General features: G+C 34.4%; 4 protein-coding genes and 2 pseudogenes across 5 annotated transcripts; 3 read left to right on the top strand and 3 right to left on the bottom strand.

Annotated features, from left to right (window-relative positions):
- Window positions 1–2,604: 2,604 nt before the first annotated feature.
- On the bottom strand, window positions 2,605–4,511 carry LOC116123427 (thiamine thiazole synthase, chloroplastic). Its single transcript, XM_031409201.1, has 4 exons — window positions 4,176–4,511; window positions 3,885–4,065; window positions 3,140–3,628; window positions 2,605–3,061 (listed from the first exon to the last, which is right to left on the bottom strand). The coding sequence occupies exons 1-4, from the start codon at window positions 4,406–4,408 to the stop codon at window positions 2,900–2,902; spliced, it is 1,065 nt and encodes a 354-aa protein (XP_031265061.1). The 5' UTR covers window positions 4,409–4,511; the 3' UTR covers window positions 2,605–2,899.
- Window positions 4,512–8,080: 3,569 nt separating this feature from the next.
- Window positions 8,081–8,890, bottom strand: LOC116123464 (MYB-like transcription factor ETC1). 2 transcript variants are annotated; one of them, XM_031409242.1, is made up of 3 exons: window positions 8,651–8,890; window positions 8,303–8,390; window positions 8,081–8,212 (listed from the first exon to the last, which is right to left on the bottom strand). In XM_031409242.1, the coding sequence occupies exons 1-3, from the start codon at window positions 8,700–8,702 to the stop codon at window positions 8,125–8,127; spliced, it is 228 nt and encodes a 75-aa protein (XP_031265102.1). In that variant the 5' UTR covers window positions 8,703–8,890; the 3' UTR covers window positions 8,081–8,124. The 2 variants fall into 2 exon arrangements, with proteins under 2 accessions (XP_031265102.1, XP_031265101.1); XM_031409241.1 differs by having other exon boundaries at window positions 8,303–8,393; window positions 8,651–8,882.
- A 2,267-nt stretch (window positions 8,891–11,157) lies between these two features.
- On the bottom strand, window positions 11,158–12,983 carry LOC116123384 (annotated as a pseudogene).
- A 1,051-nt stretch (window positions 12,984–14,034) lies between these two features.
- LOC116123347 lies at window positions 14,035–14,477 on the top strand (annotated as a pseudogene).
- A 3,684-nt stretch (window positions 14,478–18,161) lies between these two features.
- Window positions 18,162–18,704, top strand: LOC116123342 (2S seed storage protein 5-like). Its single transcript, XM_031409131.1, has one exon. The coding sequence runs from the start codon at window positions 18,166–18,168 to the stop codon at window positions 18,592–18,594; it is 429 nt and encodes a 142-aa protein (XP_031264991.1). The 5' UTR covers window positions 18,162–18,165; the 3' UTR covers window positions 18,595–18,704.
- Window positions 18,705–20,145: 1,441 nt separating this feature from the next.
- LOC116123346 (2S albumin-like) lies at window positions 20,146–20,595 on the top strand. The gene has a single exon (XM_031409134.1). The coding sequence runs from the start codon at window positions 20,146–20,148 to the stop codon at window positions 20,593–20,595; it is 450 nt and encodes a 149-aa protein (XP_031264994.1).
- The last annotated feature ends 747 nt before the right edge of the window (window positions 20,596–21,342 follow it).

Raw genomic sequence — 21,342 nt, 5'->3', positions numbered from 1 at the left:
AATAGTATAATGTTAATATATAATGAAATAAGTAATCATACTATAAATCTTAATTTAATATTTAATTAATTAAATTTTAAATCATTTAATTAATATACTAATGTTATAATGGATGTTATAATTGATTAAGTAATCATATTATAAAATATAAAGTAATGTTATAATTAATTAAATTTTTAATCGTTTAATTAAGTAATGTAATAGTATAGTAAATTACTAATGTTTATAATGTAATGTTATAAATTCATAACTAATTAAGTAATTATGTGACATTTTAACTATATAATGCTATAATAAATAAGTTATAATATAATGTATATAAATAATATTATAATTAATTGAGTAATTATTAACATTAATTAATATTATAATGAAATGTTTATAAGGTAATGTATAATTAATTAAATTTCTTATCATAATTAAGTATTGTGCTAATGTTTATGTAGTAATTAGTAATTACTAATGTTTAAAACTAATATCATAACTCATAATCAATTAAGTAATCATTAATTATGTAATGTTATTAATTATATGATCTACTATAATATTATAATGTAATGTATAATGAATTAAGTAATCATACTATAAATCTATAATTTAATATTATAATTAATTAAATTTCAAATCATTTGATAATATACTAATGTTTATAATGGAATGTTAAATTGATTAAGTAATCATATTATAAATATATAAGGTAATGTATAATTAATTAAATTTTTAATCGTTAATTAGATGTAATAATATAGTAAATTAGTAAATTACTACTGTTTATAATGTAATGTATAAACAAACTAATTAATAATTATGTAATCATTTAACATGTAATGCTATAATTAGTAAGTGATCATGATATATAATGTAATATAATAATATATAATTTAATTGAGTAATTATTAACTATAATGTAATATTTAATTAATGTTTATAATGAAATGTTTATAAGGTAATGTTATATAATTAAATTTTTATCATTTAATTAAGTATATGCTAATGTTTATGTAGTAAATTAGTAATTATAATATTTATAATATAATGACATAATCAATTAGTAATTATTTAATTATGTAATGTTAAATTAATTATATATCATCATAATGTAATGTTATACTGAATTAACTATTAAGTAATATATATAAATTTTTAATGTAATATTTAATTAATTAAATTTTAATCATTTAATTAAGTGTACTAATATTTATAATAAAAATTATAATTGATTAAGTAATTATACATTAAATCTATAACGTAATGCTATAATTAATTAAATTTAATTATAAGTCAATTAATTAACTATTAATAGTTATAACTTATAAGTCAATTAATTAAGTAGTAATCAATTAATGTAATGCTATAATTAATTATACTATAAATCAATTAGTAATGTTATAAAAATTATAATTAATTAGAATCATTTAACTATAATGTAATGTTATAATTGATTAAGTATGATATTAACTAGTAATTAAATTTATTAATGTTTATTAATTTATCATATATAATTATTAATTACTAATTTATTATAGATTATAGAATGATAATTGAAGTAAATAACTAAATATATTATTACCCAATAAATATACTATTTTATTCAAAAATAATTTTTTAATAACATTAAAATTTAAAACACTTAATTGGATCATAATTCCAATTATTCACTTAATTGATCAAAACTTTAATATTAATGTATTATAATTATTAAGCTTTTAATTGGTGTAATTATATGTAATAAATATAATTGTATTCGATATATTTTAATTAGGTTATTCTAAAAATTTAAAAAAATTAACTTTATTTTAAATTTTTTTATATGTAAAATAATAGAACTCCTCAATATTTACATTTCACAAATATTTCATTATAGTCCAGGTTTCAAAATAGGTTCTAAACAGGTTCCAAAACAGGTTCCAAAGCAGATTCAAAATAGGTTCCAAAACAGGTTCCAAAGCGGTTCCAAAACAGGTTCCAAAGCAGATTCCAAATAGGTTCCAAAACAGATTTCAAACAGATTCCAAAACAGGTTCCAAACAGGATACCCTTTTTACAGGTTCCGGTTCTGGTTCCTCCACATGCAAGAATCGGAACCGGAACCGCACAGTAACGGTTCCAAAAAATTGGAACCAGAACCTACCCGCACAATAGCGGTTCCAAAAAATTGGAACCAGAACCTACCCGCACAGTACAGGTTCTGGATAGGTTCCGATTCCAATTCCGGTTCTTACCCCCGGTTCCGATTCTACCCGCTACCCGTGCTCACCCAGTTATTAGTATTTAGATTCTAAGAACTGTAAATAGACTTGTGGAACACTAAATAAATTTCTAATGATCACCTAATTCAGGTGAATTCTAAGTTATGTCTGTGTCAATATCAAATGGTCAGCAATTCCAATTAAAAATCCCACAAGACCACAACAAATTGTTGTCTAATTTTCTCAATTCTGAAGACAATAATCATATTCTGTAATATATGAACATCTGGTCTGGTTCCCCAATCCAAGATCTTTGTTTTGCACTTGATGAACATTTTAAAAGTTCATGGTTTGGTCTAAGGCATCTTCAAAAGTGATTTCACCAATTACACAGATCAATATTTCTTTACCAAAGTTCCATCTCAATATTTTCACTTGGCTTAGTATTTCTGAATCAAGTCACATAAGGAATAAGGTTACAGCCAAGAAGAAAGCGAAGATAGTTAAGTCTTTACCTCCTCAAATCCAACAGTCTTACACAGAAAAACAAAGGAAATGGATAAACACACACCCTCATTATTAACAAAAACTACTGAATGATTTGATTACATGATCATCCCCATCACCCTTTTACCTCAAGTACCCACCACCACCACTCTAATAAAAACTAAAACTCTTTGCTAGTTTATTTGCAAGCTGCTACTACCAATTTAAGCATCGGCAATCTCAGCAGAATCCGCGGCGGCCAAAATCAGCTCTGGGTGAATGCCTCCCACATATGTTCCATCCAATGCATTCGGCTGTCCCAACGCCTTCAATGCCAAGTGAGCTGCCTTCTGCCCTGATATCATCATCGCCCCAAATGTCGGCCCCTACATCGACAAGGACAATATTTAGTGCCATTGTTAAAAGATACAAATTTCACCCATCAGAAATAATGCATTACATACCATTCTGGGAGCTCCATCAATCTCAGCAACTTCCATGCCAGTGACAATCATTCCAGGCACAATCTCCCTGGTCAATCTCACAATAGCATCCTCAGCAGTATTCATGTCGAGGGCCTTCATGCCAGGGACATTGTCGATCATTCCAATACTCTTCAACCTCTTCGCACCTGTGGCACCAAAGGGTCCATCATGCCCACATGAGCTCACCACAACCTTGGCCTCCATCACATTGGGGTCCATGCAAGATTGTGTGTCATGGTTCATGGACACCAGTGCCCAGTTGGTCACCACACCACCGATTCTGTTTTCTTTCACTATCAAGTCCTCGGCCGCCACGGCATTGAAGAGCTTCACATTGGGGCGTGCCAAGAGCTTGCTCATGATGGTGGAGGTGAAAAGAGCAGCGTGTTTGATCACAACATAGTTGTCTTGCTCATCGTAGTCAATGCCCAGCTCATTAAGGAAAAGGTGAGCTGGTTTACGCACCACCTGTTAGAAATACAGGCAATTAATTCAAAGTTCTGGTTAGACAGACAGAAATATTATGCAAATTAAAGGATTCCATTTCTAACTTTCACGCGAGTAATTTTAACTAATTTTGTTCTTATAAAATCTCACTATTAGATCTCTGATTTTGTAAAATAATTTGAAAACATTAAATATAAGTCCAAAATCTTCTTTTGATTCATTCTCTGAGAGAAATGGATTAAAAAGCCCTCTTAGAACTCAAGCAAATACTATTTACCATGGCTGAGAAGAGCTGTCCACCGAGCCACGCGCCACCACCAGGGCTAACAGATTGCTCAATAATAGCGACCTGAATGTTAGGGTTCTTGCTAAGCTCATAGGCACAAGAGAGCCCAGCAGAGCCAGCACCGACCACCACCACATCGGTGTCAGCATATGTGATCATGTCCGTCATATACCTGCAAAAGATAAGAAAAAACGAATCTTTAGCCCACATCAAAACTCAAGTTTCAATTTTTAAGAATGGTAGACGAGAAAAAATGAACCTTGGGGAGTGTGTGATCGGTACCTGCGTGTCATTTCACGGGATACAATGGACTCCTTGATGGGTTCAAACTTGAAGGCGTTCAAATCATAAGAGGGGCTAGAAGATGCAGAAACAGAGAAGTTCCGGCTGGAAGATTTAGTGGGTTGAAGACGAAGAGAGGGTGGTGCTGAGACGGCAGTACCATGGAAGGAGGAATCAAAGAGCTTTGTTGATGCGAGAGATGAAGTCAAGGCGGTTGAGGCCATGGCTGCCATAATCTTACTGCTAAAAAACTGAAACGAAACGAAACGACAAGGCGATCTGAGAACAAAGTCGAGAGCGTTTGTGCTTGTGATGCTGAGAGTGATGAAGGCGGTGAGAGTTTATAGGGGGAAACGAAGGTGGCGAAGAAAATATCTGACGACACGTGCCAACAGATAGGATATGAAAGGCTTAGATTCAGTTGAATTCATGATAAGTTTTAAAATAAAATATAAAAAATTCTTCCTGCATATTCTAATTATTATTTAGAAATATTAAATTGTCAATTATGGTAATTAGTAAATTATAAAGTTCATTTCTGATTTTTGAACTGTCTAACTTATATATTTGCCTTTTCGAGAAACATTATTATTGTTAATAAAATTCAAATTAGAAAATTTATGGGCCATTTAATTTTATAGTAGACACGTGTCAGGAGCTTGCTATCCCAATCGTATCTAGTTAAGGTGCAAGTGGCGTTCATGAAGTAGCGAGAGGTGAGTTGTGCTGAGTGAGTAGTCAGTCATGCAGAGCGAGTTGTGAATTGTGGGTTTGTCATCTTGTGGTTAATTTTTGCTAACTATTTGGGCCGGGCCTGGGCCTGGGCCGGTTCTGGGTCAGCTTTTGTCGTGAAGGGGCTAAAGTGCTTCTTTTGTTGTGTCTATTCAATGACAAGGACTCAAAATTGTTGATATAATATCTTCCTGTTTAATTACATTTTTTCCCTATGGTTTTGTTTGATTCAGTTATAGACAGATCTTTTCCATAACTAGCAGAAACAACACCACGAAGTCTAGTTCCAATGGAATTGAAGTAGTTATTTATATCTAACGAACGACAATACCGAACTCATCAATAGGTAAAAATATTTGCAATCGGTCTTATGATTGATGTGCCAATCCTGTACGTTAACTAGCGTTACGACAATCATAATGTCAAAGACAAAGAACTTCAAACAAACCTTAAAATTTTTACTATTCAAATGTCAACACAAAAAAGATGGATGGCTAGGTAATAAGAAGTGTCCAAAACGTTTTTGGCCTCATATTTTTCACGAGAAAGATAGATAAATTTATGAAGAAAGCAAATAGATATCATAAATAAAGTGAAAGTGAAGTCCAGTACTTTCTAGAAGATACTTTACTTTTTGTGGTTAATAATTTAAATTGTGATATTTAAAATAGACTAAAGTTTTGTTAATTAATTGGATTGATATTTTTATTTGTGGACCTAAGAGTACGACCTACATTTTAATTTGAAATTTAAAAATGAAAAGTATTGTCAGCCAATCTTTTAGAGTTTATATGGCATCATATCATAAATTTGAAGATAAAATTAAATATTAAGACAACTATTTTCAATTTGACCTTATTTAATTTGTCCCCTTATGATTAATGTTACTTCAATTTAGAGTGTTACGTGTAACTAGAGATGAGCAAATCCGGGTACCCGACCCAATCCCTTGGAATCGGAATCAGACTCAAACCTGAGGATTGCTAGGATTTAGGAACGGGAACCTAAACCACACATCCCGGTTCCAGGTCTTGGGTACCCGATATTGTTCACGTAAAATTATAAGACACCCCTCCTATTCACAAAAATAACAAATATATCTTATAAAAATTATACTACACCTTTAACTATTTACAAAAATTACAAATACACCTTGAGTACCCGTCGGTTCCACCTAGGGTACCCGAACCTTAGTTCCTAATCCGGTTCCTAAAGTGGTGAAACCGGACCCAAACCTGCTCAATGTTGGTTCCACCTAATTTGGAACCAAATTAATGTCTCACTAACGACATAGAATTTTTATTATTTTGGAATCCTTAGAAAATTCTTGTTATTTGGTCTGTATATGGATTACTTATTCTTATTTCTAAATTTACGAATTAATTAAGAAGCAAATTAAAGCAAATATTATACGAGACGAAGGTAGAACTTTGGATTGTAGTCAATTTAGGGCTTTGGATTGTCCCTCATATAATATAATTGATTTATGATGTTACAAATAATATTTCTTGCAATTTGCAAAAGTAAGGCCAATAATATTCACAAATGACAATATAAAATATCTAGAAAATGCACTTTTATGGACCAAACTTTTTATTATAAGGTAGGTCCCTTGATTGCAAACAAATTTTAAAAAGCATTGAAGAGGATTGAAAGATATGTAATTCGAATTTGGACAAATACATTCCTTGTTTTGGTCACAATATTTATTAACTTCTAAATATCATAATGTAAATAAGATATGAACAGAGATAATATGAAATTTATAATAAAAATTAGATATTTTGCGCAGCCCATTTCTAACTTTCTTCAATTATTATAAATTAAATTATATCAATTTTTTGAAATACTATTTTTTTCAAACTTATTTGATGATATGCACTTCTTAGACTATAAAATTAATTTATTAAGTAATATTTTTTATTTGTTAACTAAACGTAATATTATGTATCCCAAATTTGTATGTAATGCTTATTTTAATTATAAAATAAGGGAAGTGATCTACAGCCCCAACCTAATTGATCTTCACCTTCCACTTTTAAATTTATTTTTTCTTGTAAAAAATTTAACCTTACTTTTAATTACTAGAAATAACATTATAAATTCTATTTACAATCATGTTTCATTTTATATTTTTGTTTTAACTCTTAACATTTAATCTTACATAAAGCCTGATCTTAAATTCTCATAATCAATGAAACCTTTTGTTTTATTTTAAATAATTGTTTGTTTGATGAAAATATAATACTAAAACTATGGAAAACATAACAGAATGAATCTAAATCTGAAAAAGGAGAAAATTGGGGGGAAAATGTGTGAAAAAAAACCTAATATAAATGACATAGTAATACATGTAATATGAATTTTATAAGAGGTAACAGAAGCACTTACAAAGACTATTGAAATAATTTATTAAAAAAAAAAATTCAAATATTCTTTTATAAGCCCATATATTCTACGACAGGTTCATATATAAGACCCTGATACCCCGAATGGGCCAGGCCTAGCAAGAGAGTTATATGGGCCTGAGGGCCCAGTATCATTTTTTGTTTTGTTTTAATAACAAGAGCGTATGCTGATAAAGAAGCCATGTACATATACTAATTACAATACAAGTATACATACTTAATTCTTCACAGTAATTGTAGCATGAGTGATATTCTCCATGAAATTTCTATGATTTTGCAATTCAATACAACCAATAAAATAAAGAAGAAAAAATGTATGAAGGCTCAGATTTCATGCTGAAATTTGTTTAAAATGTTTAACCACCAACATTAGAAACATGTAAAACTGTTCAATCTTAAGTACTTCTCCGATTGAAATAAATACCATTATGTGGATTCAAATTCTTATTTATTATGATAAATAAGAACTATATATTATTTTGTTGAGGTATTGGAGTAAATTAAAATGATATTGTTGTCAAGTCAAGCTTATGATGAAAATCTGAACAGAACACAAAAAGACCACACTCTGTTACCAGTTTTATTTCAGTAAAGATTCACAGTTCAATTACACTAATATTAACATAACCATAACTATCAGTTAACATATAGTTGGTAATTTCTGTGTAGCCTGACTGAGAAGTTCAGAAGCCATAGCCAAACTCCAAAGCGCCATCCAGAAATTAATATTACTAGTTATCAGAGTAAGAGATCGATGACCCCATTTTTTCCATTTTGCTTGTTAGCCTATGATTTATTGATTCCTTCATTCATTCGCTTGTCGAGTATCTTGTGTTCCAATACTTCTCAATCTCCTCAGCCGTTCTTCCAGGGATTCTTCCAGCAATTAGAGACCATCTGGTAGAAACATATTGCATGAAATATCGATCTCATATGTTTATAAAAGAAATGAATTATTAGAGAACATGAATAATAAATAATGCATACCTTTCTCCTACTAAATTGAACATCCTTATAATTAGTGTTTCTTCATCATCTGAGAACTGAAGCTCAGATTCTTGACTGTTGTTGTCTGCTGCTGCAACAAATATCAGAAGCCAGAAACTTTTAGCAAATAAATGAACCACTTATGTTCTTCAAAAATGCAATAAACAGTAATAAGTTATAAATAAATTCAAATAGGGTAGGCTTGTTAATGATTATAATATCATAAGTTTTCGGAAATATTTAGACTATGGAAAGCTGAAATTTGTAACATTCTGCTGACCATATTAAACAACAAACAGTGAAACAATAATGATATGATGAAAAACAAAACAAAGAAGAGAAGCATACTACTAGAGTCCACAGAAGCATCATCAGAAGAAGAGTGTTCCATGTCACTCATATTCTGAACAAGGAAGAGTAGAGAGAGAGACTTAAAACAACTTCACCTGGTCAAGTTAGAAGAAACTATGGGGAAATTGCTGGTGAACTGGTGTTATTTATATACAATTTTATGCGTATGTGAAAGATGACAATGAGAAAGACAAATATATTCCTCGAAATGTGACTCCACTTCTGGGAAGAATGGTAGGTGGGAAAGAAAAGAATGTTTGTAGAACGTTAGTTGAGAAGGATAAGTTAATAATGAATTGGTAACTTTTTTAGGTGAACAATAGAAAAATTTAACAGCCCTCCATTTAGTCCAAAAGGGTTCAGGCAAATTCAAAGATAATGCCCATCAAATGTTTGGAGAATCTCAAATATAATCCTTCTTATGTGGATGATTTTTACGCATCAACGTAAATGCTAAGAGAATTAGCCCATTTAACTCATTTCCTCGATAGACGAGTAATGGAATGGGGTTGGTATCGCGAGTTTTTATGTAGTGGAGGGTATAAAATATGTAGGGGAGGTCACATTTCCTTTTCTCTTATTATATTTATTTTATATATTAAACTTTTTCTTACTTATTACGGATTTTTTTATTCCCGTCCAGTAAGAAGTTTTATAACATGGGCTAGTTTTGTTGCATGCTCCTACAGACTGAAAATAGAATTTATGCCTTTTTTTTTTTTTTTTTTTTTTTCAATTATTCGAGTAAGCTTATGCACATCCCAACTAATCTTTTGGAAACTTAAAATTATTATTCAAGTAAGAACTTCAATGACTACCTTTATTAACATCTAAGAAAAGACTCAAATTTAAGACCTCTTAAGTTTAAGCAGTATTTTTCTTCTTTTCTATTTACTTGGATCTCTCTTGTTTCCTCAATTTTGTCTGAATCCTTATATTCTTTCAAAGAAGAGGAAGGAAAATGATCTCATCAGTGGATACCCCTTGTTCATGATACAATTACCATTAGTTCTTTCATTTGAGTAAAAGCTATAGTTTCTTTTCCATGGAAATATAAACTTTCTGACACATAATACTTTATTAGACAAAATGGAAGTTTGATCTTCATCTACCATATTGTCTCCACAACTTGCAACAAAAACACTGTTTAAACTACAAAGCACAACCTCAGTTACAAGATAGAGTCAAAAATGAGGAGCTGAAGTAGAACAACTGGGGCCTTACAGGATGTCATGTGAGGGGGGATCAAGATTCTTCAACTAGATCGCGGAAAAATAATATTCCCCAGATTTTGCAGTACTGACTTTGTGTTACATCTCTGTTGTTTCTGAAACTGGGGACCCTCGTGTGGAACAGGAACATGCGCAAAAAGTAGACAGTGAAACAACTGATAACCTATAAAATATTGCATAGATGACACACATTTGTTTCATTTAAATGACTCCATGTCATCAGCAATCCACAATGCCAACAAAAGTTGGCAACCTGCTTAAGTATTATTTTGCCTTAGTTAGAGTTAAGCATGACAAAAGTGGGCAATTGAAAAAATAGGAGGTCAAAGTTAGCCATCTCCTTTAAACTTTACCTAAATGGCTCTAGCCATTTGAAAAGAGCAAGATAGATTCTATTCGCTAATCCAAAAGATGAAAAGCATGACCAAATAGGGTGTTAATACATTTAATTTCGATTTCTTGTTTGTAATTGTATTTTGTTTAAACTACCAAAAGGTTGTCACGCACACAATTAGTTGGTTGCCAGGCAGAAGGATTGATCTATTTTTTCTTGCATATGAACGAATATAGACCACAGAAACCAAAATCCTTTCAAAATACGGATCAACTGGCCATTATTTCTCTCCTTTGATGTTTATGCCGCTAATAACTTATTTCAAGTTATTGATCTTCCGTACAAAGGCAATACTGCAACATACAATCTCACAGTTGATGGTACCCAATGAAGTTAAGAAACTATCATTACACATTCGTTATAGAGAGTTTTGTAAGTTCATCCGAGACAAATGTCCAAGAAAAGTTATAAAACACTCCTACAATAGGATCCAAAGAAATGGATGGGATTTATTTTAAGTTTTGACAGTTGAACAAGGTCATCTTCTTAAACAAAGTATATTGAATTCCAACCGTAGAAACCTTGTAGCCAGATATCACTGGCATGTTTTTATTAGTCAGCAACTACAGGTTCCTTCAGAAGCGGCTTCATAAACAAGCAAAAAATTTGGCCTGATTGTTTTCAAGCACTTCTCCAAAAAAATCACATATCGAGTGTAAGGGGTTAGGGGTGTACAGTTTAAATTTCGATAACTAGTTGAAGGGGAAAGCAACTACATAGCATTCCATTATCATTCCACAATACAGAATCCAGAAACTAACTAGAAAACACCAGTACCACGAAATGCATACATCATATCAAACGAACTGGGAAATGACCATATGATATAATTGCACCAACATATAAGTAGTTTTTTGATAGAATGTTCTGCACTGACATTAGGAGCATGCAGTGTGCAGACAGTTCAGTTGCTGTGGCTTAAAAACCATGCATTTTGATGTGTCCTTCTTCACAATGCCAGCCTGAAGAAGAAGAAAAAATATAGATCAAAATACAATTCAGGCAACAGGCAAAGAAAGAAAGAAAATCAAAAGATGGAGAAATCAATGTACCTGAACAAGGAGGGGACAGTTCTTCCGCTGGTCACCTTGGAGTTGAATAACCTGTACATGCACAGCAAATTGATAAGCCAACAAAAAAAATGAAATAAATAGTTGATTAAGCTAGGTCGATCAAAGAGATGTACCTGTCCTAATTCAGGGTCCTGGACAACTGTACCATTGCAGCAGAACTCCTTCTTGAGGTCCTTGAGGATCTTGTTGTAGCTGAATTTTTCTTCAACCCTTGGAGGTTGTCAGGCTTTTCCTACCATTCCTTTGCTGAATACGAATATGCACATACTCCTTTGTCCCAGCACCCGAGTCCTCAGCATTTGCATCAGCAAACGGATCTATCACCCAGACAAACAGATGGTTAGGCTTTCCAATAGAGCAATAAGCTTGGAAGATGTAAATAATAGAAAATGAAAGTAACTGAAAAAGAATAACCATGATGAGGATGTGAAATTTGTTGAACCAGATCGATTATGACTCCTAAAGTTGTGCAAGTATAACGAAAATTTATTCACAAAAAAGATGAGGGTTGACATCAGAAAATATCTCAAAAATTACAAGTAAAAAAGCCGTTCGCAATTTACATCTTTACAACTATAAAACTAGGTTTCTATACAGAAAAACGGCAAGGCTGTTAAATTAAGATTCTACATTGGATTGTAAAGAAGCTCTTTGGTATTGAATTAAAAAGAAATTTACGAATTTGCAGGATGACACATACGATGTAATAGTATAAGAGTTAAATGAAAATTAGTATAGAACAAGCTCACAACACAATAATGATAACCAAGACCAATATTCATAATACAATTTAGCACATAATTTTCACCGTATAAACTTGGAATTGTAACTGAGTAAAAATACAGCACCGCAGAGTTTCATGTTTGTAGGCACATACGAAAGCATACGGAACTCTTGCGATACTTAATTTGCTATCACTACCCTAATTTAAGATAATACTACAATCCAAAACCTACCATGCAAGCCTCTCCTATAATCCTATTTCATATTATGTAGGGCAGTTCATAATCCACCATGATCTCGACTCAGCTATAAACAAGCGTGCTTCTCATGCTAGAAAGCAACAATTTCAAAGTACAAATACGAAGCAGTTTAAAAATTGCAACTAAAGACGTCCAGTGTGATATAATCTATAAAGAAGCTACCAAAGGTAGTAGGAATCTGGTTATCGAGATCAGACATGAACCTTGGCTGATGAAAGGGGCCTAACAACCAGAACTCAGACCTATATAACAAAGTCAACACATCAGAAATTGTTACATAATCATCAATTACACACAAAATTAAAGCCTCAATAAAACCAAACTAAAGAATTAAAGAATCAAAGTAACCCGAACCATAATTAAACCATAAATATTGTTAATTTTCGACATAAAAAAAATAAAAAATAAATCATTCAACAAGAAACCCCCAAATTTTCACACGAAAGAAAAATTAAAGAACGAAAAGAGATCTTTGCAGCAGAAACTATTAGGCTTGTTGATACCGATCCGAATATTAGGGTTCGAGATTCGCGAGAGTCGATCGATGAGATCAAAAGAACCCTAAACCGGAAAGTCTAAGCTAGTGTTTGGTGACAGAGAAAAAATATAAGAAAGTGATCTAGAATTGGAATTATAGGAAAACGAAATTCGCAGGTTAGGTAAGCTAACACATGTTGGATACTCGCGAGAGTACTATTTAACCGTTTACGCTACCGTTAACTAAAACGTGGAAAATAGTCAGGTGGGAGGTGTAGAGCGAGTGTGTTTTATGCCGAGAGGAGAGAGCGTGAGTAAGGGTAATTGATAGAAGGCTATAATTGTCAATTCAATGTTGATTGACAGATATCTTAAAGAAAACAGTGTACCTTTTCGTGTCAGAGAGTTTTGCCAGGGAAAATACAGAATATCAGGCTTTACAATCAAACGGCGTCGTCTCATCTAATTAAAAACTATTGGACTGTTGCATAGCCCAAATAGTGGCCTGATACGGCCCAGTCTTAGACTTCCAATTTCACTCTCACGAAATCAAAAATGCCTTTCTTATAAAAAAAGATTATGATAAGTTTGTAGAAGATTTCTAAATAAAAAAACTATAGTTTTTTATTAACTAAAATCATCCAAATTATATGTATATTATATATATAGATTATTTAATATAATATTGTAATTTGATTTAAATAATTGGGCATAGAAAGATGTCTATGTACAACTTTGCCTGCTGAATTAGTCTCTAATTTCAACAATATAGGAGAAGTATATCTTATGATATTGAGGACTGTTTGGATAATGAAATACAATGTCACCACAGGGTTTCAACTCATTTCTTCGTTGCCACAATGTCACAACAGGGTAACTTCAGTCATCATCTAGCTAACCGAAATTGCGGGCTGTTTGGTAATTGAATACAATGCAAACAATTTGATGGCAGACTTCAGGTGATGCATATTTTCCCAGCAATTTCCATAGCAAATCCCTAGCAGCCATAAAGCACTTCCATAAACAAAAAAAACCCTTATGTGCCAGCAAATCGCATGAAAATTACGTGTGACCTTCATCCACAACCACCAAATACTTGCTCTGAACACTTAATCTTACACGTATAAGCCATGCAAACACCAAACTCTCCTATAAATACTCCATCTTCACAACTCCAACTCTCACCATTCAAACACAAATACAACACATATCCCCGACAGCAATGGCAAAGCTCGTACTCCTCCTTTGCCTTCGCATTCCTCATCCTGGCGGCCAATGCCTCCATCTACCGCGCTACTGTGGAAGTTGAAGGAGAAAATTGAGCAGTGGGCAGAGTTGCCAAAGCAGTTCGAGGAGCAGCAAAAATTCAAGCACTGCCAAATGTACGTGCAACAGGAGGTCCAGAAGAGCCAAGACGGACACTCGCTCACCGCACGCATCAACCAGCGACAACAATGCTTCAAACAATGCTGCCAGAGTTGCAGGAAGTAGACAAAAGTGCCGGTGCCAGAACCTAGAGCAAATGGTGAAGCGCCAGCAGCAACAGGGGCAGTTCAGAGGTGAGAAGCTTCAGGAACTTTATGAGACAGCCAGTGAATTGCCTCGCATGTGCAACATTTCACCCAGTCAGGGGTGTCAGTTCAGTTACCATACTGGTCTTATTAGATCATCATCATCATCGCCAGCATATGGAGATGTACATCGTGATAGTGTTGCTAGTAGTAGAAATAAATAGTTCACTGCTTTAGCTTTTTAGCTGGAGATTAGAGGTGAATAGGTTGTATACTAATATCAAGCATCATCGTGTGTGTCGTTGTTAGTGTGTGGCTAGACTTGAGGAAAATGTAATCCGAAATTTTGTTCTTTTGCTTTTCCAATAAAAGTGCTAGCTTATCTTCTTATATATCAAGAGGCTGTTCCCGTGTTTCTTATTAATTTTACCCTACTTTCCTAATATGATTCTAGCTTCATATTTATGATCCATACAGAATTTAAGATGCATCATTATAATATCTCCTTAACGAAAAAGATATTAAAGGAACAGCAGTCACAAAAGGTAGCTGTTTGAATGGGAAGATGTGTTAGAGTGGTCGGGTCGCTGCATTTATGCTGTCAGGGAATATATGGATATAAAAACCGCTATTGAATGCTAGAAATTAATAATATACATACAGAATCTACACTAAAGATCATTATATTTTGTTATGCCTGAAAAGTAGGACTCACGTCAAGCCTTGTCAGCATAGGCGGTTAGAGGTTAGGTACGTTCTGTAACCGTTCAGATGCAGCCACGTCGCATGATGACGTGAGCAGCATGCTCCTGCCAGCATAGTGGGTATGCGTCAGAATGGCGAAAAGCTTGAATCGTTCCATGTGTCTAAACCCTACACAAGTCGAGGAAATCACTCAATATGTGAGCAACGGGACATAAAGAAGGATTTCTATAGCAATCTGACCCACTCTCAGATTCAATAATCATTACCTTAATTCATCCCACTATAAATAGGGGACTCATCTCCCATTTGTGGGATTGGCTAATTTCACTCATAATCGATTCTCTCTCTCTCTCTCTCTCTCTCTCTTCACTTATACTCTCAACACTATAATCAACTCGCTAAGTCAGTTCAGTATTTCTACATGCGATTAGTTGATACTGTAATATATACAATATCAGTGGACGTAGAATTCGCTTATTTAAGCATCCAAACCACTTTAAATATTGTCTTCATCTGTTATTAACCATATAACTCATATAAACGTGTATTTTTTGGTCCGTTCAGTATTTTTCACGTGCGATTAATTAGTGTCAAAATCAAGCATCAAATCTTGTGAATACAATATCACAATTGGGCTTCAGGCAAAATTATTTCACTTGTAAATTTCTATAGGTTCTTTTTATTCGAATATATATATTATCAATCAGATTGCAAAAGCGATTTGGTTGAATAAAACTAGGAAAGCGTGGCCTCTTATGATTTTTCAAAACACACATGAATAATTATTAAACACAAATGCACATGAGGCTTCATAAGGTTTCGCATGTAAGCTAGCCACGTGAAGACGACATGGTTAGGTTTTGCTGGGGTGGCTCTGCATGGTTCGGTGGTCGGCTTTGTACTTACAGGTGGAAATGTCGTGCAAAGGCAGCAACAAACAAAAATTAGGTCTTTGTTTGGTTGTCCAATAGCTTTTGTGTGTCATCTTCGAAATGCAGTTAACCAGGTGGGTTGCGGTGTCGAATTGCTGCATGCACGCACCAAGTGTTAGGCGGTGGGCCGGTGATGCAATAGCCATAAACTGATTTTTTGGCTCTTCGGGATCCTTTTGGAATTATTTACAGAGGAACTCTCGTGATCGATCGGCCTTAACTCAGAGAGAAAAGAGTCCTTCAAATTTTAAAATTATGATATAACAATATCAGATATCGCATCAGACTAATCCCAGCTAATATGTTTATAAGCAGGTAAAGTGTATCATACAGCAGTATTAGTCAAAATTTTATTTATTCCACCTCAATCAGAAGATGATCTTGTGACAACAATGAAAGGGATGAAACATTTTAAAGGAAAAATAACTAATTAAGATGCAATATAATTTACAGGTCTTATAAAAAAATTGATCTAGAGGTTTTATAAGTATTGTCCTAAAATTATGTGTTTATTTTTATTGGAATGTATTTAATATCAAAACCTTATTGATGAAGGGAAAAAATCCGATTAAGAAACAATCTTAATCTCCAAAAAGAGAAAAGTTTATATGCATATAAAAGATATATGAAGGACACTGCCGATCGGTAAGAACTTAATCCACACGTAGTATAGCACTTTGAAATAAAAATTTTGGAATACTAATATGTAATATTGTAATTATATAAATTTTCCAATTATAACATCTCTTTATCATTCTTTTATAAGCCTCGGGCGGAACAAGGGAATGAGATTCAAGAAAAGGAAAAAATTATAGAACAAAATCAAAATACTCCTGTAATATGTACATTCGGCCAACGATATAGTGTCATATCATTACGTGTGACATATATTCGCTTGTAGTTAGTTGTACCCACCACAAAATATGAAAGATTTACTAAAAAAATATAACATCTAGCTAAGGAGACTTGATAAATCTTACCCTTCAAAGAATTATCAATTATAAAATTAACATCATAAAATGATACTAAACCAAAATCCGTGATTCTATGATACATGCTGAAACAGAAAAAATGAAAATGCTGTTTTTGTAATTTTTCAAAACTCATGTTATTGTTTTTGTAATTCGGCTCTTTTTATCTTGCACTTTCTCTAAGTCTATTTGGAGCCGAATCCTTGCCATTAGCTCTATGGGCTATAGGGCAGAATCATTGAATGATTATATTTATGACTTATCCTTAAATTGGAAGAGAAATAAGCTCAAGTATTTTTTTGGCAAAATTGTGCCTTAATGCCACTATCTATTGGATTTGGAGGGAGAGAAACAATAAGGTGTTTGGAGGGGAGTGTAAAGATGCACTAACCATCCACAATATCATTAGATTAGTGGTGAGGATAGGGCCATGGAACTTAGGGAAATGAAGAGGACCACAGGAAATAGAAGGCTTGTGCAAATTTGGAGGTTATCGATGTCTATTTATGACGGGTTATCACTCTGGGTTTTGTGGTCTTGGTGGTGGTGAGGTCTTAGAACAAACTTGTTATCGAGGCTTTTTGTCGAGCACACGAAAGGCTATGAGAGTAGGGGTGTTTAGCTCTAAAGAGTTGTGCTGGCCAAGGCAGGCCCTACGGGAGGTTTCCATCCTTTGGGGAGGGTGGAAGTTGGTAGAAAGTGGGTGCTCTCTTCCTTTGGTTTTGTTCCTAACCCAAGGCGCCTGTTCTGGGGTAGGAAGAGTTTATATATATATATATTCATAATTTTGTATAGACTATTTTTTTTTTTTTTTTGTCTTAACCTAAGGGATTGTCTTGAGGTAGGTTGACTGGCTCTCATAAGTCTTTTATACATTCTTTTTCTTTTTTATAGTGAAAGCTTACTTATGAAAATTAACTAACACCTCATAGGCTCATAATAATTAATTAAACAACTGGCTTGTAATTTTTCAAATCAATTTCCATAACCATATCCCAAGGCGTAAAGCATCTTCATAATAAAACAAAACCATTTGTGCCAGCAAATTGCATTTAAACTTCTACGTGTGACCTTCATTCACAACCACCAAATTCTTACCCTGACCATTTAATCTTACACGTATAAGCCATGCAAAGCCCAAAATTTCTTATAAATTTCCCTCCTCACAACTCCAATTCTCACCATTAATTCAAACACAAATTAATATAATACTACTCTCCAATCCCTATCAGCAATGGCAAAGCTCGTGATTCTCCTATCTGCCTTCGCAGTCCTCCTCCTGGTGGCCAACGCCTCCATCTACCGCACCACTGTGGAGTTTGAAGAAGAATCAAGCCGTGGGCAGAGTTGCCAAGAGCAGTTCGAACGGCAGCAGCGATTCAGGAACTGTCAAAGGTACGTGCAACAGGAGATCCAGGGGGGACGCCGGCTCAGTTCTGACGTTAACCAGAGACAACAATGCTTCAAACAATGCTGCCAGGAGTTGCAGGAAGTAGACAGAAGGTGCCGCTGCCAGAACCTAGAGCAAATGGTGAGACACCAGCAGCAACAGAGACAGCTCAGGGGTGAGGAGGTTGAGGAATTTTATGAAACAGCCAGTGAATTGCCTCGCTTGTGCAACATTTCACCCAGCCAGGGATGTCAGCTCAGTTCACCCTACTAGATTCACGTCCATGAAGATGTGCATCAAGTGTAGTAGTAGAAGAAATAAAGTTCCTTGCATGCTCTGGCATTTTAGCTGGAGATTAAGGGTGAATAAGCAGTAGTACTAGAATCAGCACATTATCGTGTGTGTTAATGCGTAGAGGCAATGTAATCGATCGAGTTTTTTTAATTAATAAGAGTGCTGATTTATCTTTAATTATATCAAGACTCGACACCCTTCTCTTGCTCCATCTTCTAATGCCAATTCAAATTAAAATAAGATACTCAAATATCACATTCATTGAACTCCGCTCTTCATATCAAGAGCTTTATTTTGCTGTTATTAAATCTACGAGATACAAAAATAAACTTATTAATCTCCTTATTAGTTTGTTGTTATCCGCTTGTGTTTCTTATTAGTTTTTCCATACTTATGTAATATGGTTTAAGCTTTATATTTATGATCCATTCAGAGGCATCATTAATTAATCTCCTTAATGACAAAGATATTAAAAGGAAAACAGCAGTCACAAAAGGTTGCTGTTTGATTGGTGTGGTCGCCGCATATTATATGCTGTCAGGGAATATATGGATATTAAAAACAGCTATGTGAATGCTGACACCATAGTAATAATATGCATAGAGAATCGACATTTAGAGAGGATCATTAAATCTTGTGAATATAATATCAGAATTGGACTTCAGGGACAAAATTAATAATTAATTGAACACAGAGACACATAAGGTTTTGTAAGGTTTCGCATGTATGCTTAGGTACGTGGAAGATGAGATGATTAGGCTTCGATGCGGTGGCTCTGCATGGTTCGGTTGTTGAATTTATACTTACAGGTGGATCACTGCCATGCAAAATTGGCCACAAACTAAAAATTAGGTTTTTGTTTGGTTGTCAAATTGATTTTTGGCTCATCTTCGAAGTGCAGTTAATTAGGTTAGTTAGTTGCCTTGTCGAATTGCTGCCTGGACGCCACCGAGTGATAGGTGGTGCTTGCCGGTGATGCACATATTGGAATAAACTGATTTTGTTTGCTCTCTCAGCTATCCTTTTGAAATTATTTACAAATGAATCTATCTTGTGGTCAATCGACATTAACTCATAGCATCGGACTTCAATGAAATCTAGTTTTAAGCAGGTAAAGTGTATCATTACAGTGTTTGTACTGTTAATTTGTTATAGAATATATCAAGAACACTCTTGAAATAAAAACTATGGAATACTAATATGTATTACAATTAACTTTGCCAAATAACACATCCTTATATAATTAAACAACAAAGCTAGTAAGTTTTTAAATCAAATTCCATAGCCAAATCTCAAGGCTTAAAGCATCTTCATAATACAAACAGATACAAAAGCCCTTGTGCCAACAAATTGCATGTAAAATTCTACGTGTGATCTCCATTCGCTACTCACAGTCACCAAATTCTTACACGTATAAGCCATGCAAACCCCAAAATCCCCTATAAATCTCCCTCTTTGGCTCTTTGCTACTCCATTTCTCACCATTCAAAAACAAATTAGTATAAACCAACTCTCCAATCCCTAACAGCAATGGCAAAGCTTGTGCTCATCCTATCTGCCTTCGCAGTCCTCCTCTTGGTGGCCAACGCTTCCATCTACCGCACCACTGTGGAGGTTGAAGAAGAAAACTCTAGCCGTGGGCAGAGTTGCCAAAAGCAGTTCGAGCAGCAGCAACGATTTAGGCACTGCCAAATGTACGTGCAAAAGGAGATCAAGGGGAGCCAAGGAGGACGCTGGCTCAGCAATGACGTTAACCAGAGAGAACAATGCTTCAAACAATGCTGCCAGGAGTTGCAGGAAGTAGACAGACGGTGCCGCTGCCAGGGACTAGAGCAGATGGTTAAGCACCAGCAGCAACAGGGACAGTTCAGGGGTGAGAAGATTCGGGAACTGTATGAGACAGCTTGTGAGCTACCTCGCATGTGCAACATTCAGCCCATGCAGGGCTGTCAGTTCAGTTCACCATACGAGTCGTTTTAGGTTGAAGGCGATGAGTGGTAGATGAAGAAGTGCATGAAGTTAGTTGAAGAACTAAAGTTTACCGCCCTGGAGAACATTAAAGGGTGAATAAACTAGTAGTAGTCAGCACATTATCGTGTGTGTTAATGAGTTGAGGCACTGTAATGGAGTTTGTTTAATAAAAGTGCTCGGTTTATCTTTACATCGACACTCAACAGCCTTTGATTCTTGTTGATTATNAGCCCATGCAGGGCTGTCAGTTCAGTTCACCATACGAGTCGTTTTAGGTTGAAGGCGATGAGTGGTAGATGAAGAAGTGCATGAAGTTAGTTGAAGAACTAAAGTTTACCGCCCTGGAGAACATTAAAGGGTGAATAAACTAGTAGTAGTCAGCACATTATCGTGTGTGTTAATGAGTTGAGGCACTGTAATAGAGTTTGTTTAATAAAAGTGCTTGGTTTATCTTTACACATCAACACTCAACAGCCTTTGATTCTTGTTGATTATTGTTAGAGCCATAAATCGTCCTCGGCCCAAATAGGAAAGCAGGACCATTTGTGAAGAGAAGACCAGGCCTAAATCCCAAAGAGGCCCAAGTCAGATTAGTCCCATTCGATACGAGGTATGGCCTGCCCAAACCATCTGGGCACGGGCCTCCCAGTTCCAGTTCACTTCCTAGGCCTATAGGCGAGTTCCGAGCCCACGGCCCACTGATCACATTCCTGTTCCTGATCAATATCCAACTCGAAGTCATTTTCCTGTTCAGAA

Source organism: Pistacia vera, unplaced genomic scaffold (assembly GCF_008641045.1).
Source record: "Pistacia vera cultivar Batoury unplaced genomic scaffold, PisVer_v2 Contig142, whole genome shotgun sequence".
NCBI lineage: Eukaryota > Viridiplantae > Streptophyta > Magnoliopsida > Sapindales > Anacardiaceae > Pistacia > Pistacia vera.
The sequence above is the reverse complement of the archived record's forward strand: the minus strand, read 5'-3'. Positions and strand labels throughout refer to the sequence as shown.